The sequence below is a fragment of the Amblyomma maculatum genome, chromosome 7 (genome assembly GCF_055883805.1).
Source record: "Amblyomma maculatum isolate TAMU_Amacu chromosome 7, ASM5588380v1, whole genome shotgun sequence".
Lineage (NCBI taxonomy): Eukaryota > Metazoa > Arthropoda > Arachnida > Ixodida > Ixodidae > Amblyomma > Amblyomma maculatum.
Window position 1 is genome coordinate 99,084,458 of NC_139350.1, and position 15,928 is coordinate 99,100,385.

General features: G+C 43.9%; 1 protein-coding gene across 1 annotated transcript; it reads left to right on the forward strand.

The window, feature by feature from the left end:
* Positions 1 to 2,676: 2,676 nt before the first annotated feature.
* Positions 2,677 to 15,329, forward strand: LOC146184106 (chromosome-associated kinesin KIF4-like). Its single transcript, XM_084608489.1, has 5 exons — positions 2,677 to 2,902; positions 6,252 to 6,442; positions 11,290 to 11,560; positions 12,150 to 12,260; positions 15,148 to 15,329. Exons 1-5 carry the CDS (start codon positions 2,677 to 2,679, stop codon positions 15,327 to 15,329), a joined length of 981 nt encoding a protein of 326 aa, XP_084464615.1.
* Positions 15,330 to 15,928: the final 599 nt, after the last annotated feature.

Sequence of the window (15,928 nt, forward strand, 5' to 3'; positions counted from 1 at the left end):
CCTCCTGAGATACCTATGCTTTCTTTGCAATTCGATGTTCTCTTGAAGCGGCCCGTCGTTGTTCAATAGCTTCCCTGATTTCCTTAGTCCACCAGCTCCGTGGCTTCCGCTTTCCATTCCAGCGGTTTGCTACTTTATTCTCCTGAATTTTCCTCCTTATGAGTAGTTCTACCTGTTCATAATCCCAGTCTTCCATGGGGCTTTTCTCTATTGCTTCCTCTATGTCTGCTGCTATCTGCGCTATTTGATCGTCGTTTAATTTTGCGTTTACGTTTTGTCTAAGTTCCATTTCTCTTTTCATGAAGGGCCCCATCTACAGACTAATACGTTTATGATCACTTCCCAGACTACACTCCCCTTCTTCGTCTATTTCAAATTTTGTGACCTTGCTATAAATTTCCTGCGACATTAGACAATAGTCAATGGTCGTTTGCCTGTTGCAGAATTCCCATGTGATTTGGCCTTCACATTTTTTTTCTCTATTTCCTATAACTAGATCGTGTCGCTCAAAGAAATCTAGCATTAGCTACGTGGTGGCGCCATCTGCACTAAAGAAGTCGTACTAGATAGAGTTCTGGTTTTCGCCGGCATGATATCTCCATCAAATTGTATGTTATCAACGCGAAAACTTTACGGAAATGTACTGTTACTTGCTTAATTTCTTTTTAGTTCCGTAACAGATCATTTCTTATGACATAGTGTGTGACAAAGCTCACACAAAACACCCCTTTACTCAAACGAAATAGTGAGGATCTTTGATGTATCGGTGGCATGCTCGTCTCACAGTAAGAAGCACAGGAGAAAAATCCCGGTATGTTCGGAGTACTTTCATTTACTTTTATTTCTTTCGTTCATTTTGGATTTTCGCGTTACAACGGAGAAGAAAAACAACGCCGGTACCGGCTTTCCTGCGACACGGCGCCCTTACGCTTTAGCGTAAAAGGCACTGTATCGGTGACTTTTCTCCTTGGACAGCTGACCGCATCGTAAGAGAAAGTAGAAATGTGGGAGCGCAAACACCAATGGAAGCAGTAGTAGAGGGCTACAGAGTAATTTTGACCACCTGAGGATCTTTCACGTGCACTGAGATCGCACAGCATACAGACTATAAGACGTAAAGGCGGGGTATTTGTCGCACTTCTCGGTGCACTCCGAAACCTCGCCTTAAGGGAAGAGAGGTAGGAGGTACTGAAATTTGTGCCATAGTGGAATACTACCGAATCATTTCGAACACCTGGGGATCTAGCGGTCACTGACGTCTTGGCAGTATGCGAATACCTTTTTTAATGCGAAAACCTTTCTAGGCTCATGAAGTGAAAAGCTGCGCAAAAGCAGCCCTTGTGTGTGCTTCCGTATTCTCGCTCGGTACTTGTTTTATTCCAGCAGTTTTAAAAAGGAATAAGCTATGCGCGTAGCCTGTGTATCGCAACTGTGCACTGATGTGTCACTCGCAAATAGCGGGCGCACGATCATTGAGGTTATGAATTAAAGCGACTACTGGTGGTAGGTAAATGATAAAAATTATAGGCCTCGATAGATTATGGCTATTCCTATCGACTAATAATAATAATTAATGATGAATAAAAATGACTTCTAATGGTGAATATGCAAAAGTATACGATCGTAATGACCGTAACTAATTGGAAATGAGTAAAAATGCTTAGCTATGAATGGTAAGCACTAAAATTACTAGACATGACTCGTCATGACTACGAAACGACCAATACTTCAAACGACGACTTGAGTGTCCGCAACTAACTAAAAAGAAGTAACAATGCTTAGCGATGGGAGGCAAATGATAGGAGATGAGAGGTAGACTTTCGCCGTTCTTCTCGTATGATTGACATCTAAGAGACGCGAGAGCTTCAATGGGCTAGGAAAGCCAAGGCTGCTGTGGCCGGGAGTTTGGCCTGCAAGGGTCCTTGACCTAATTAAGATTGGGTGTCCATGATTCCGAGATGCCTAGCCAAGATTCTTCGCCTTCCTTCTCCAAAGCCTAACTTAAACAGATTGGATTTGCCCTTCCACATGCGCTCCACGTTCACCCCCATGGTGCGTCTGCCTACCAAGCGCGCAGGCTTCTGCGTATATTAAGCTCTGCGGCTAGTCACGTTGTTATGCGGGAGCCCGGAGCCGCTGTGGAGACTCGACGTGGAGAGCCGACGCAGCTGGTTGCCATAGCGATGGCGCATGCGCAATTAAAGCCTTGGCCGACCACGGCGAAACTCGCGGAACTAAGCCAGTAAAGCTTTCACTTTAAAAGCATGAAAGGGACACCATAGTTGTGCACGGGCAGATTCGTCAGCTGGTTGCTGCTTTGAACCACTCTCTCTGTTCCTGCTTATTTAAATCGAGCAGATGTATTCTTTAACAATTCTCTGTTGTTGTTTTTTCCGCATTCATCTGCTTTTAAGCGCTGGAGAAGCTTGATGAATTTAAACGTACCGGATTTGTGAGGCTCTTGAATGAATGCGTCGGCTCATTTTTGAATTTGCAGTGAATTGCGGCAACTCATTGCAATGCCAGATGCGCAGCACACCTCTTTGTAGTAATGTTTCAAGCTACTGCTGTACCTCCAAAGTTTCTCTTTCATTTCCTCGTTAGCTGCTTTCGGACAAAGTTTTACCCTTCGATTATCATTTTTCTCTGCAGACCTCTTGCTCAATCAAAACCGGAATGGAGAAAACTATCCCCGTGAAAGTGGCGGTGCGCTGCCGCCCACTAGTGTCCAATGAAGTACTGGAAGGGTGCCAAGTTTGCACACGGACAGTGCAGAATGAACAGACTATAGTTTCACGTGGTGAAAAAATGTTCACATTTGACTACGTTTTCGGTGAAGAATCGAGCCTGGCTGAGGTCTACGAGGCATGCGTCTCCAGCCTGCTGCCCAGGATATTTGAAGGTGAGCATATAAAGACTGCCCACAAAAATAACGATTAAAAGATTTCATTTCTATCCCAAGGGTAAACTTGGTTCTGGAGACACGAAAATGTAGCAGCATCGTTATTTACCTTTCTTGCATGGCCTTTAAAGAGAACAACGGTGTTGGCGCATTGTTGTAGTGCCAAAATTGTTACTACGTTTGTCATAATGTCGGGTTCTGACGAACTCTCTACCTTTCTGAAATGAGAGATTAGCGCCATTTTTCAAGCGCCTACAAATCTTGTTAAACCAGTATTTGTGGTTTCCCTTGCCTTGGTGGCTAGGTATGGGGGTGACGTATAGGTGGTTGATTTTCTAGAAGACGTTATTAAGGTAGTAACATAGTATAGCTAAATTAGGCTGAATTATTTTGTAGCCTAGCATAATGAATTCGAAAATGAACTTTTGCACGCTAAACGTTATTTAAGGGTAATGAACAAAACGCTGGTCATTGCAGTCTTGCTCCGAAAAGCAATGATAGACCGCATTGTTCCTGCACCACTTATCTGTTCTTGTGGTGCTGTGTAGAGCATGACGAAGCACCGCAACAACACAAGACGTAAGATGGCCAATGTGTGCCAGCGCGCTCCTAATCCACGAGTAAAGAAACAGCTGACAAAGGCGCTTAACAACAGTAATGCGTGAAAAAGTTGCTTTATTAAAATCGGTGGGAATTTTTCAATAATGTCTTCTTGTGAGTAGCTCCGAAACACGCACAGCAAACAGAAATGGTTCCATGCATGCACATTACACTGGTTTACATTACCTCCAGATGCAGAATAAAACATTTTCTACGTTATTTAAACATTGTAATGTATTTGCAGCCGTAGCAAACACTTTCTCAGTAACCAAAATTTTGTGACTTGAAATGACTGCACAATAGCTGAATTTCAATGGAAACAAAATTTAACAGCACCTGTACATGTATTATTATTTTGAGAGGTGAAGAGAGTCAAAGACGATCGTCAGACAGTGAGGCTCCTTATCCAGTAAATTCAATGGACATTCTGATACAACAAAAACACAGTTACAAATTACAGGATTGCATTTAATTTCACTTAAGAGCTTAATGGCGAGAGCCTTTGCACCTTCTTTTCTTCTACCTCTTCTCTTCTACCTGTATATTGTCTTTGTGTACTCGTTATAATTTCGTTTCTCTCTTTCCTTTGGTGTCGTGGTCGGTGACATCGGCATCTTACGACTCCTCTGCTTGACACGCGAGACTGAAAGGATTTACATGGACCATACTGGGCTTTTATAGGCACTAGTCTTAAGTAGCCGAATTGGGAAATTACGTCGACGTCAAAACGTATTTCGACGTCCTGGCCGGATAAATTATGTCGACTTTAGAACCAATTGCGACGTCTGCCGGACACAACTGGCGAATAAATCTCGCGTGCGCGAGATTTTCGACGTGATCCTTGAAAGGTTTTTGTCTTTAAAGAACGGTACAGACCCAGAACATATTTTGATGTATGCGCGTGAAAGAACTGTTCTCTCCGTTTCTTCGAAGCGTTTGGATAAGAGGCCTCTGTCGGAGGAGCTGGTGCTGTGCGCTTGGAAGGACAAGGGGAAGGATGTTCAGGCAGTGCGGGCTGTCTGCCGTTTTTGGTGCGCCACCAGACTCGATTCGAGCTTGTAAAGCGAACTATGGTGCCTGTATAATTTTTCCATAGGCCTTCTCCCACATCGTCACCCATCTGATCCTCTCTCTTCTCCCCTTCCTCAGGGCAGAGTAGCAGGCCAGATTTTATTCATTCCGGCCAGCCTCTCTGCCTTCCATGTCAATAAACCCATCTATTGATGGGAGAGATGGAATGGGCTCTTTGATAGCTGGAACATCTCAAACGAGTCAAATTCTGTACCTTAGCAGGCCATGGCAGGCGAACGGAAGAGTAAATGTCCTGCATGCCAGGATTATAACTCGCTATAAATACCTCTGGTGGATTTTACGGTGTAGAACTTGCCATGGCACTATATCGCTGCCGCATATTATCTGCTGAACAGCGTCATTTCTCTGCTTCTCTAGTGTCATCGAATGTCAAACTAAGCCTATAAATTATGTAGTTACATTTTCTCTCAATCCATGCCGAAAGGAGGGCCCCTGGTGTGATCTTGGAGCCAGATTCCTTCATTCAGGGGACGTTCTGCGTAGCAGCTAAAACATTTAGTGCTGGTTTATCTTGGCTCAGAGCATAAATGGATATAAATATATGATCTAGCGTTCATTGAATTAAATTTTGATTCGCGTATTTTGTACGTATGGTTAGGTTTAGCGAAGTATGTAATGGGTGATTTAAGCTTTGCTTACGCTAGAGGCCTAATTAACGTATTTAGTCCAACCTTGTCAAAACGTATGAAGGCGGCGACATCCGAAGCACAGCACGAAAGTCTGGCAACTTAGCATGAGAAGAAACCGGCTTCCGAGTTGGCGTGCAAAGCTTGTCCTGGGGCTGGTTTGAAAGCCACACGTAGCGAGGTATTGAGCCAGCCCGGCAATTTTGAAGAGTGCGTGTGGTTAAGAGTTTGCAATAAAAATGTTCAATTTCTCTCATGTCAGAAATGAAATTACAGCAGACACAAAAAAAGTCATAAAGGATTGAATACCTTTTTTCCTCTGCCCATATAAGTGTTTCATTTGCCTATAGTTGGTGAACTACCGTAAGTGACACATGCAGCAAGAGTTCAAACTGGAGACAGCAAAAACACTGGCAGTGTAATGCGCTTCTCAAGTAGCAACAATATGCATCATATTGTGCACCAAAACTGAACAGTTTAGTACGTGTTGCACATTTCTCTTAGGCCTCTGTAAGCTGAAATCGCAGGGATCGAGGTGTGTGCACGAGAGAAGACGCATGGCATTGAAAACCAAGAGGGCCTAGGCAAAAGTGATTTTCTATTCTTTGTGGGGCTTTCTTTGAAGAATGCGCATTCTGTAATCATTTTTGCATCAGGAGTGCTGTCAAAGAAAAGAGAAAGCCTTACTGCTGCCATTGGTTCCAAGCCCTCTACATCGCATCCAGACAGTGCACATCCACCACACGTCGCATGCGCGCCTAAGCTAAGGCAGTGGCTGTCTCGGACTTTGATTTTGAGCAGATTCACATTATAAATTTTTTAACTTCGTGTCCGTATTGTCGTCATACCCAAATTTGTCAGGAAATGAGGCGCCCCTTTTGCATCTCTTAGTTGTAGGTATAGTTTGTGCGTTTTGCTAATTTTCTATGAGGCCCCCGTCCGCTTATACTTGCTAGATCCAATTTTACATTTTCAATGAGTTCACGTCAGCAAATATGTTTGAAACCAAGAATGTATCTTCTATGTTCAAGGCTACAACGGCATCGTTCTCGCCTATGGCCAAACGGGCTCTGGAAAAACGTTCAATATGGGAACGCGCTCGTCGTCCAATGACACCGGCTGTGACGATGCGAGCATTATCGCCAGGATAGTTGACAATATTTTCAAGCATATCACGACAAGCTCAGAGAAAATATTCCTTGTGCGAGCTACTTTCCTCGAGGTGAGTGCATTGTATGCAAGTCAGCAAACACGGGACGTGTAATTCGCGAAAATGTACTAAATATGGCCAATAAAGTTTAAAGAGCCAAACTGTGAGAACTATTCTGCTGTATGTATATATCACTGTCGATAGTCAGGTCATGAGTGAAACGCCACCGATATATTTGTTGAGATGAAGACTTCATTCCCAAGTGGTGCTTCTTGAACGAGTTCCCCTATATATACAGAAGCTTTGTTCCCTAATGTGTTGCACAATTCCACCATTTCCTAAGCATCGCACAACGAGATTGCGCCATTGCGCTTGTCGTCAAAAGACATGAATGCTGCTTCTGAAGGAATTATTGATTTTAACCTTTTACACAACCACCACGTAGGCGGAATAAGCGGCGTTTATTTTATTTTAGCAATCTGAGTGGCAAAAAGATCCAGCTCTCTTTCGATTCGAGTGCGATCGTAGTAGACTTTGTGGGCAAACCAAGAACGGTCATCAACTTCTGGCTGATGAATCATTTGCTTGAAGTCTTGACCCTTGAAGCTTTTACTTGTCTATGCTCTGCTCTGTGTGTATATGCCTATTTCTCTTGAAGTAACCCTGTATGTTATACCTACATCAAGGGTTTTTTCTTTATTATACTGCAAATTCCTTGAATAAGCAGGCGAATATTCGAGTGCAACTGAATTTTCTTTCATCCCTTTGAGATACAAACTGAACCTAAATGTAGGAGGCATCAGGTTTGTAGTTGTACAACTGGCTTGTCATGGATTTAATGTCAATTCTACTTTCTCGCAGATATACAAGAAAAATATTTTTGATTTATTCTCCAAATGTTCATTCCGAGAACCATTGACGATACGGGAGGATCACGTTGGCACGATAAGGGTAAGACTTCACTAGTGCATTAAATTGTTTTGGGCTAACAGCATGATTAGGAGCGTGCAGCTCGAAGTACGTCGGCTATGATTATATAGTTACGTGATTATAATAGGCTGCTCCTATTTTGGGGTACCCGCATTAGCAATGATGTAGTGCTTATGCATTGTGCTGCGCTCTTAAACCTTAATACAGAACTGTAAGCTGAAAATTAGAATTTCCCAGCTAACCAAACAGGCAGAAACATAAGCGTGATCTCAAGCAAAAACCATCTGGATATCCAGATGCGAATCCATCTGAGGCACCCTCAGCAGGAAAAGTACAAGGAGCCTTGTCAGCCCTACTGAAAAATCAAAAGTTCTACGAGGCAATAACTTCACACAATCTCGCCTAATCGCATAGACTCTCATACGGTAGACATTATTATTATAAAATATTTCGCATAATTTATAATAATATTCAAGAGACTATGAGATCTTATTCAATTATATGCGACTTGTATGTGATTGCTTATGCGAAATAAGTGAGATCGTGTGAGAAAATGTGAGGATATTGCCTCATATGTTTTCCGTACCCTACTGAAAAATCAAAAACTCTACGTGGCAATAACCTCATAAAATCTCAACTAATCGCACCGACTCTCATACAGTTCACAAAATTATCATAAATTATCCTACATAATTTATGATAATGTAGAAGAAGCTATTAGACCTTATGCAATTATATGCGACTTGTATGTGATTTCTTATGTGAACAGAATGAGATTGTGTGGGAAAATGTGAGGTATTGCCACATACAGTTATTTCAGTAGGGTAGGGAGGTGCTTCATTGAACCTAATAAGTCCAAAGGCACACAAAGCAGTAACTTGAGGAGGGTACTCAATGACTTCAAAGGCACAGATGACAGCTCGCCGGCAAACTCAAAGAAACATACTCATGTACGACCGTAGATGAAGATGAGGAATTTAGAACATACACTAGAGAAAAAACACCATAATTAGGATGTAGAATTCCCCCGTCGTAGAAATAAAAACAGCATTAATGAGTATGAGGCGAGTAACGACACCGGAGGACGACCTGATACGGTCGGCCTTCTGGCCAACCTCCACGATCAAACCCTGGATGATTTTGCGGCCAGTAATGATTGCTGGGACTCGGGGATGTTACCAAATGACTGGAAAACATCCATAGTAATGTTCATCCCAAAGCCGGGCATAAAGATAAAAAAGAAAATTTAAGACCAATCACTCTCACGTCCTGCACCGGTAAGCTCATGGAGGTGGCAGTAAGGCAAAGGCTGTCCGACTATTTGGAACAGCATGGGCTGCTGCCGCCCTCCATGTTCGGCTTCCGGCCACTTTTATCAGCGCAGGATGTACTGCACCAAATCAATAGGGAAGTTATTGATCTCCTTTTAGGGAGTTCAGAGACAGGGCGATTTTGACCCTGGACCTGATGATGGTCTTTGACAACGTTAAATATTGTAAAAGTCAAAATTTCAAACGGCAACAATTGCGGCGAGAAATATTTTAGCTGCATAAAAACTTAGAAAATCAGAAATCTTTTATCAGGTTGGGGAATGAAAAAATAACCTGAGGTTTAGCTTTAGTTCAATCCGGTAGATTGCGTAAGCAAAGCCGACGTAGCTTCTCTTTCTGTTCTTATTCTTCTTCCTTCTTCTTTCTTCTTCTTCTGCTTCCGCGGCGCGGCGGGCTACCGACCGGGTTTACCCGACGGCTTGAAGAGGGGCCCCATCTACGGTCGCTGTAAAGGTCAAACGTGGCTACCGGCCAGGTTTACGCTACGGGCTGAAACCTGGCGTAGTATTGCTTAAGCAATAAAATTTCGGGCCAATGGATATGGGAACACGGGGAACGCCTCAAGGAGCTGCTCTTTTCCGCTGCTCTTTAACGTTGCCCTCATAGCGCTCCCAGAGAGGCTCAACGCCATTGAATGGCGTACACCACGAAATCTACGCGGACGACAATACCATCTGGTCGTTCCATGGGTAACTTAGAGCACATGGTGGGAGCCTTCCGAGAGGAGTGCGCTCCGAATAAATCAGAACTCTTGCACATTGCAAAACCTAAAGATCTAGGACAAAACATACACATTTACGTTAACGGCAATCCGATACCAGAAATGGACATCCTTCGGGTATTGGGATTGCAAATTTATAACCTGGGTAACACTTACAAGACCCTGAAAAGTTAAAGACCACCTGCGGAGAAATTAGTAGGATGATTGGCAGGATCGCCGGCAAGAACGGTGTACGTCTTGAACAAGAAACCGTTTGCCTGGTTTAGGCGTTCGGCGTCACTCGTGGGGAGTACGTGGCGCCCTATCTCAAGCTGAGGAAGAGCGACCGTGGAACTCTTGACGCGGTGATTCGGGCGGCGGTTAAAAAGCCGCTAGGACTCCCGGCCAGAACCTATGCGGAGTGCATGCTCCAAACCGGGATCCATAACAGTATACGGGAGCAGATTGAGGCCCGCAGAACAAAGCATATTTCTAAGCTGTCCGTGACCAGCATCGGCAGGCAAAACCTCTGAGACCTAATTCTCGGGCTTCTCCCCATCATCTCCCCATCATCGAAAAGAGAGTGGACATCTCGGATATGTGGAAAATATTTGGACGGTTAAGCCGCTCTCTAAAAACATGGACCGGGAGCATAATAAGGGGAAGCTGCAAGCCTGTAGAGCAACATTTAAGCAAAATAACTATGGCAGTAAGAGAGGCACATATATTACGTGGATGCAGCGGGTCCCCCGCGAGGACGGCATCTGCACTAGCGCTATTGTGCATGAAGAAAGACAGGTCAACGGGCTCTCGGTAAAAACTAGTGATGCGCAGATGTTGGAGGAAGTGGCGATTGCACTGGCCTCCACCCACTCCGACGCAGCGTATAAATGTCGGACTCGCAACAGGTTTGCCGAAATTACGTGCGGGGTACGATAGCGCCACTCACCTGCAGAACGTTATTGCCACATACGAGCAATTCAGATTCAGCTACTTGTAAAAAGAAACAAAAAAAAACAGATGATGTGGGTGTACGGTCGCCAGATGGTGGAGGGGAAGGAGACCGCTCACGCGGTTCCCGAGCTTTCCTACCCGTGGTTCCGCTAAAATAATCCGGTTCCACCACAGCAACTATAACAATCCCGCTCATAATTTATGCGAAGATGGAAACTCATTTCCGCCTCTGCAGAGGGGAGCTCCCGTGACCCGCCAAGGGTCTCGACAGATATAAGGAATGCCACCTTAAACGGCTTCAAACCGGGTGTTTTAAAAATCTCGCCATACTAAAATACCTACGTGGATCCGGCATTCATGGGTAGGTGCAAATTCTGCGGGCAGTATGCTGACCTAACCCACATGGTCTTGGCTTGCCAGCAAAACACAAATATAGCAGTTATAACATCCAACTAGGGAGGGCTGGAAGGCGGCCCTGTACAGCTCGGACCTGGAGGAGCGGGCCCGGGTCCAGAGAGCTCGAGCAGTGGCAGCGGCCAATGGCGTCTTGGAATGGGGTCTGCCACCCAGCGCCATAGCCATCCTCACTTTCCTCTCAAAAATCATTTCAGCCTCACAATAAATGTATTCTCTTCCTTCTCCTAAACTTATAAAAGGGCTGTGACCAAATATCTACCTTGAAATAACGTTTTGTCGGGCTAGTTGGTGAGAGTTCATGTTCAAGGCGCGAAAACGCACATGGACACAAGAAATGCAACGGGACCAAGCGCTCCTTCCCGTTGCCTTTCTTGTGCCCGTGTTTGGTTTCGCGCCTTGAACTTATGAAATCTCTATCCTTGGTATTTTTGAACAGTGCAATGTTCCTTGCATGCTTATTATCAGATGAAAAAAGAGTGGTACTAGAAATGTTCGCTCTTTCTTTTGATCCCATTTTCAGCTTTCGCGTTGAGCGCGAACGCTTGCTGATACACTGTCTGTGCTTTTGTTTCAACTTGTATGAACAGGTTACCAACCTGACGGAAGTAAGTGTGACCTCTCCCGAAGAGACAATCCAGCTCCTCGAGAATGCCCCTGCATCTCGAAGCACAGCTTCGACCAACATGAACTTGCGGTCATCTCGGTCTCACGCAATCTTCACCATGATTGTAGAGCAGAGGGACAAAGGAGATGGTGGCTCCACAAGGCTATCCGAGTACCATATAGTGGATATAGTGGATCTCGCTGGATCTGAACGAGCTGGAAAAACTGAGGCAGTTGGCGAAAGGCTCAAGGAAGGTTTGTTTCCAATGTTTAAATGTTTAAGCTGCTAGTTGTTGGTGGATGGCTCTAATGCTGGGAAAGGGCGAGCAGTTGGAAGGTAAAAAGGCACTGTAGTCAAACTGCGGCAGAATAGTTCAGTTGAGGGTGCGCTACTGCTACGCTCCGTAACATATCCAGTGATTTCGAATTTTTTGGTCGAGAATGTACAGTTTTTGTGCAGCTTGCAGTCCGCCATGTTCTCCATGCAGCTTTTATAGTCGACGTTTCGATAATTTGGTTTGAAAGCCAGATTTCATTCACTACATGTAGGGTTGAATATTTCTCTACGAGGTTCAATACTTTGCTTCATTACTCACGCAAGTGACTCAGGACGTCTTAACCAGTGTCCTACATGGCTTTTGTGATAAGCGAATTACGCGTAATAGCAAATTATCCATTGCGATCACAGCACACGATTGTAATTTAGTGCTTCATTTTCAAAGATACAGCGCTTGATATCAAATCATATCGTGTTCTAGGGTTTAGCTGTTTGGTTGGCCCTTAGCTGACATTTCATTATCAGTGTCAAAAGATGGATGAGTGTGTACTCCTAATTTGTTCACAGGAATCAAAATCAACAGAGGTCACTCGTCACTTGGCAATGTCATCAGCGCTCTATGTGATGGCGACCCCCACGTACCATGCCGAGACTCTAAACTGACGAGGCTGCTTCAGGGTACGTACAAACATTTTTTGGCTGGGATCATGCCTGGGTTGCACGGTTGAGCATTGGGAATGTGGCACATACTGTGTACTTTACTGTGCACGCGCACAATAATTGCTTTCTTCACCACCATCTCATGTTTTAGAGAGCGCAGCTTTGACCAATACTTGGAGTTATTAATGCGGATTGCATTTAACGACTACATTTTCGAATTCCTTTGTCTGTCATGGCTCCATCCACAAAACTCTGCAGGACAAACGTGGGTGCCTTAACGAGGCTCACAAAAATTTTTATTTTTCACGTTGTTTTTCTCAGTCCACTTAAACATCGTTAAGTAAAGTGCACTGACTGCGAACGTATATTTTTATCCCAGTTCAGGTCTTTCATTTCACATAATCTTGACTTATACTAGTGACTACTGATGTTATTTCCTTTCGCTGTGTCCTTGCTTTGGGTTATAGCTGTAGTTTGGCCCAGGTATTGAGAAGCTCTCGATTCTGCAGCAAACAGCTGCGCTGCAACCGTTTTGAACTGCCCAGAATTTAATATTGTCGGTGTCAGGTTTTCTCATAGAGCTTTGTTTTTGTAATTTAGAATGACATTTGATCTAAAATTTTCAAAAGTATGTCGAGAATTACGTGTTGTGAGATTGAGGTATTGTTAGTCAGTGTTTAGTAAGGGTGTCCTAATAGTAATGCCCAACCTTTTTATTCTCCTCGAACGGCGTTAATTCACACACATATGATATTAGGAAACATTAAATCTTCACCTCTGCTGCTTACGACTATATTGTACCGCACCATACTCTTAGCGAATTTGATTCGTCAGTGATTTTTGTATGTGCACATTGCTGAATCAGAATAAGAATGACGAGAGCAACATATTCACCGTACAGACAGGGCTACACATAAATGGGAAATATGGAAGACAGAAGTTTATCCTACGACGTCGACGTGATATTGGTGAATAAAATTTTGTTATTTAGGGCTCCCCTGGAGGCCTGCTGTCCTACCTCCTGAGGTGTTTATGTTTTGGTGCCCTTTTACTATACTCATGTCTAAATACAAACGGCTTTAGTATAAATGAAAAAATGTCGAGTCGCTTATGCAATAAAAAATAAGAACTGAGTTTCACTTTAATATATTCCAGTTTACTATAGCGGGATTGTGGATGATGCAACTCGGATGATTAGTTACGGGACACTAACCTATTTTCTCTTAGATCCGCAATCAGTAGTTTACTATACTAAAGGTCTATAATTGTTCACACTTCGCCGTGAGAGAAGTGGCAGTACCCATACTAAATTAGTGCGCGTACAGTATTTCTCAAAGTGGCTTAGCAGTTGACTGGTGCGAGACATCAGCTTGGTAGTGTTGTCCATGAGAGACTCGCCAGTGCAAACTGCACTGTTCTGCTCCAGATTAGGCGGGATTTACCATGCGCCCACCATGTGCTCTTTTTAGAACTGACAGCTGCCTGTCTGTGTGTGTGTCTAAAAGCTGCGCCGTGGTGAAAGCTCACCGATCTACTGTTGGCGTTTGTGGCATTGCATTCTTAGAAGATGCATATTACGAAAGTACTAGGGTAACAGGGAAGGGTTTTGCCAGTGACTGAGTATACGGAGAAAGATGAGACACTATATTCTGAAAGGGTTGAAGCCGGTGTTAGAAATTTTCAGACGACGAACAGCAATGGTAAAATCATGCGAGTCTGAGCATGCGACCAATGTGAGAGGGGTTACACATCAGCTGTAGAAGAACGGAGGTTTGGGCTAGTTGGTGATCATCCATGATAAGTAACAGTGCAAAAGCAGAGAGACGAGTGGAAGGATGTACACAACTGCTTTGTGCACCTCCGCCGTCGTTGTGTACCTCCTTCCACTCGTCTCTGTCCTTTTGCGCTGATGCCTAAACATGGTATACACATCAGCTACGCTCTAATGTGTGTGACTACACTCAGGAGGAAAACTGTGCAGCATCACCCGTGCCATGGTGAGAGCACAGTGATAAGACATTTTGTTAGTGCCGTTTGAGTCTCTGAGTACCATTAAAAAACCGTAAAATTCGGCTGATACGGGACAAGCAACATTTTTATGGGATCACCACGTATGTTTCCCTCGATGTATTAGGGACTGTTCGAAATATGCAGAAAGTTTTCTGACCCTCTAACAAGGTGCTGTGAGATTTAGACTATGGCTGATAAAGCATATTTTATTGTTTATGCCCCTTCATTTTGCACATTGTAAGTTTGGTGGTATAAGTAAATCCTAGCTGGCTCAAACATGGGAACCATTTCAGATAAGAAGCATTTAATTGCCACAAGGGTTTAACTAAAATAAGGCAACTACAAACTGGGGAGGCTCTACAGTGATTAAAAGGACGCTGAGTACATATTGGTCTGCGTCGAAATAATTCCAAATTATAGTCACACTGAGGCGAGCCTTGCCAAATTCCGAGATTTCTAAAGCTAGAAGACAAGAAAAGGGATATCGGTGAAACTGTACTGCCAGCCAATTTTACGAGCAAAATGCATGCGTCAATAAACAATTCAGAAACGAATACGCGAGGTCATGGTGCTCTGAAATTCAGTTCTAGACGGCGGCGGTCTGTCCTTTGTTTTCCAAGGACGCTTTTTATGGGATAATTCTAGGTTTAGCTTTCAGAGCAACAGTTATATTTTTGCCACTGAACTATTGCCAATATAGCCAGAGAGACTTGGAGGACCAATATTTACTAAAAAGTAATTTAAAAACGTTGTTCTTGATGCCCCTTGTATGTTCGTGGACTAGGCAAGCTATCGTTTGGAGGTAGCATTATACGTGGTTTATGGTAACTACGTTACAGATGCATCACTTCCTAGCACTGAGTTTCCTCTTCCGCGTTCATTTTTATTTCTCTAGATTCGTTGGGGGGCAACAGCCATGCTGTGATGATTGCCTGCACCAGCCCGGCAGACAGCAACCTTAAGGAGACCCTCAGCACATTACGCTACGCGGGCAGGGCTAGAAGGATCAAAAACAACCCTGTTGTCAACTTTGATCTGACACAAGCAGGAATCGCCCGACTTCGCCAGCAGGTGTGATCCCGTTTGATGTGTACTGTGACCTATCCTTGTATTAAAAATAGCATCTTTACAGTCTGGGTGATTACTGCCCTACTGAAAAAATTGTATGAGACAATAACCACATTTTCTCGCACTATCTCACTCAATTCACATAAGAAATCACATACAAGTCGAATATAATTGCATTAGGTGTCTTAGCTTCTTGTACGTTATCATAAATTACGATGGAGGCGAAACAAAGAAGCGTCGTGTGCTGTGCGATGTCAGCGCACGTTAAAGGTCCCCAGGTGGTCGAAATTACTCCGTAGCCCTCCACTACGGCTCCTCTTTCTCTCTTTCCACTTTCATTCCCACCTTCCTGCCTTCCCTTACGGCGCGGTTCGGGTGTCCACAGAGCACGTGTGAAAGTTACTGCGCCTTTCCCTTCCTGTGAACCAATTTAACTTTTTAACGATATTTTATGGTAACGATGTACCTCCGTATGCGAGTGTATGCGATTCGGTGAGATTTTATGAGGTTATTGCCACGAAGAACATTTGGTTTTCAGTAGGGTACCCTACTGAAAAAACTGTATGTGAGCTGTACAAGAAAGTGTGAGAGTGAATGAGAATGTATAA

What these genes read in the sequence shown, in the direction of transcription:
- LOC146184106 (XM_084608489.1), top strand. Translation starts at nt 2,677, where the DNA reads ATGGAGAAAACTATCCCCGTGAAAGTGGCGGTGCGCTGCCGCCCACTA. An exon ending in GCTGCCCAGGATATTTGAAG is followed by an intron (nt 2,903 to 6,251) that starts GTGAGCATATAA and finishes TCTATGTTCAAG; the next exon opens with GCTACAACGGCATCGTTCTC. An exon ending in TGGCGAAAGGCTCAAGGAAG is followed by an intron (nt 11,561 to 12,149) that starts GTTTGTTTCCAA and finishes ATTTGTTCACAG; the next exon opens with GAATCAAAATCAACAGAGGT.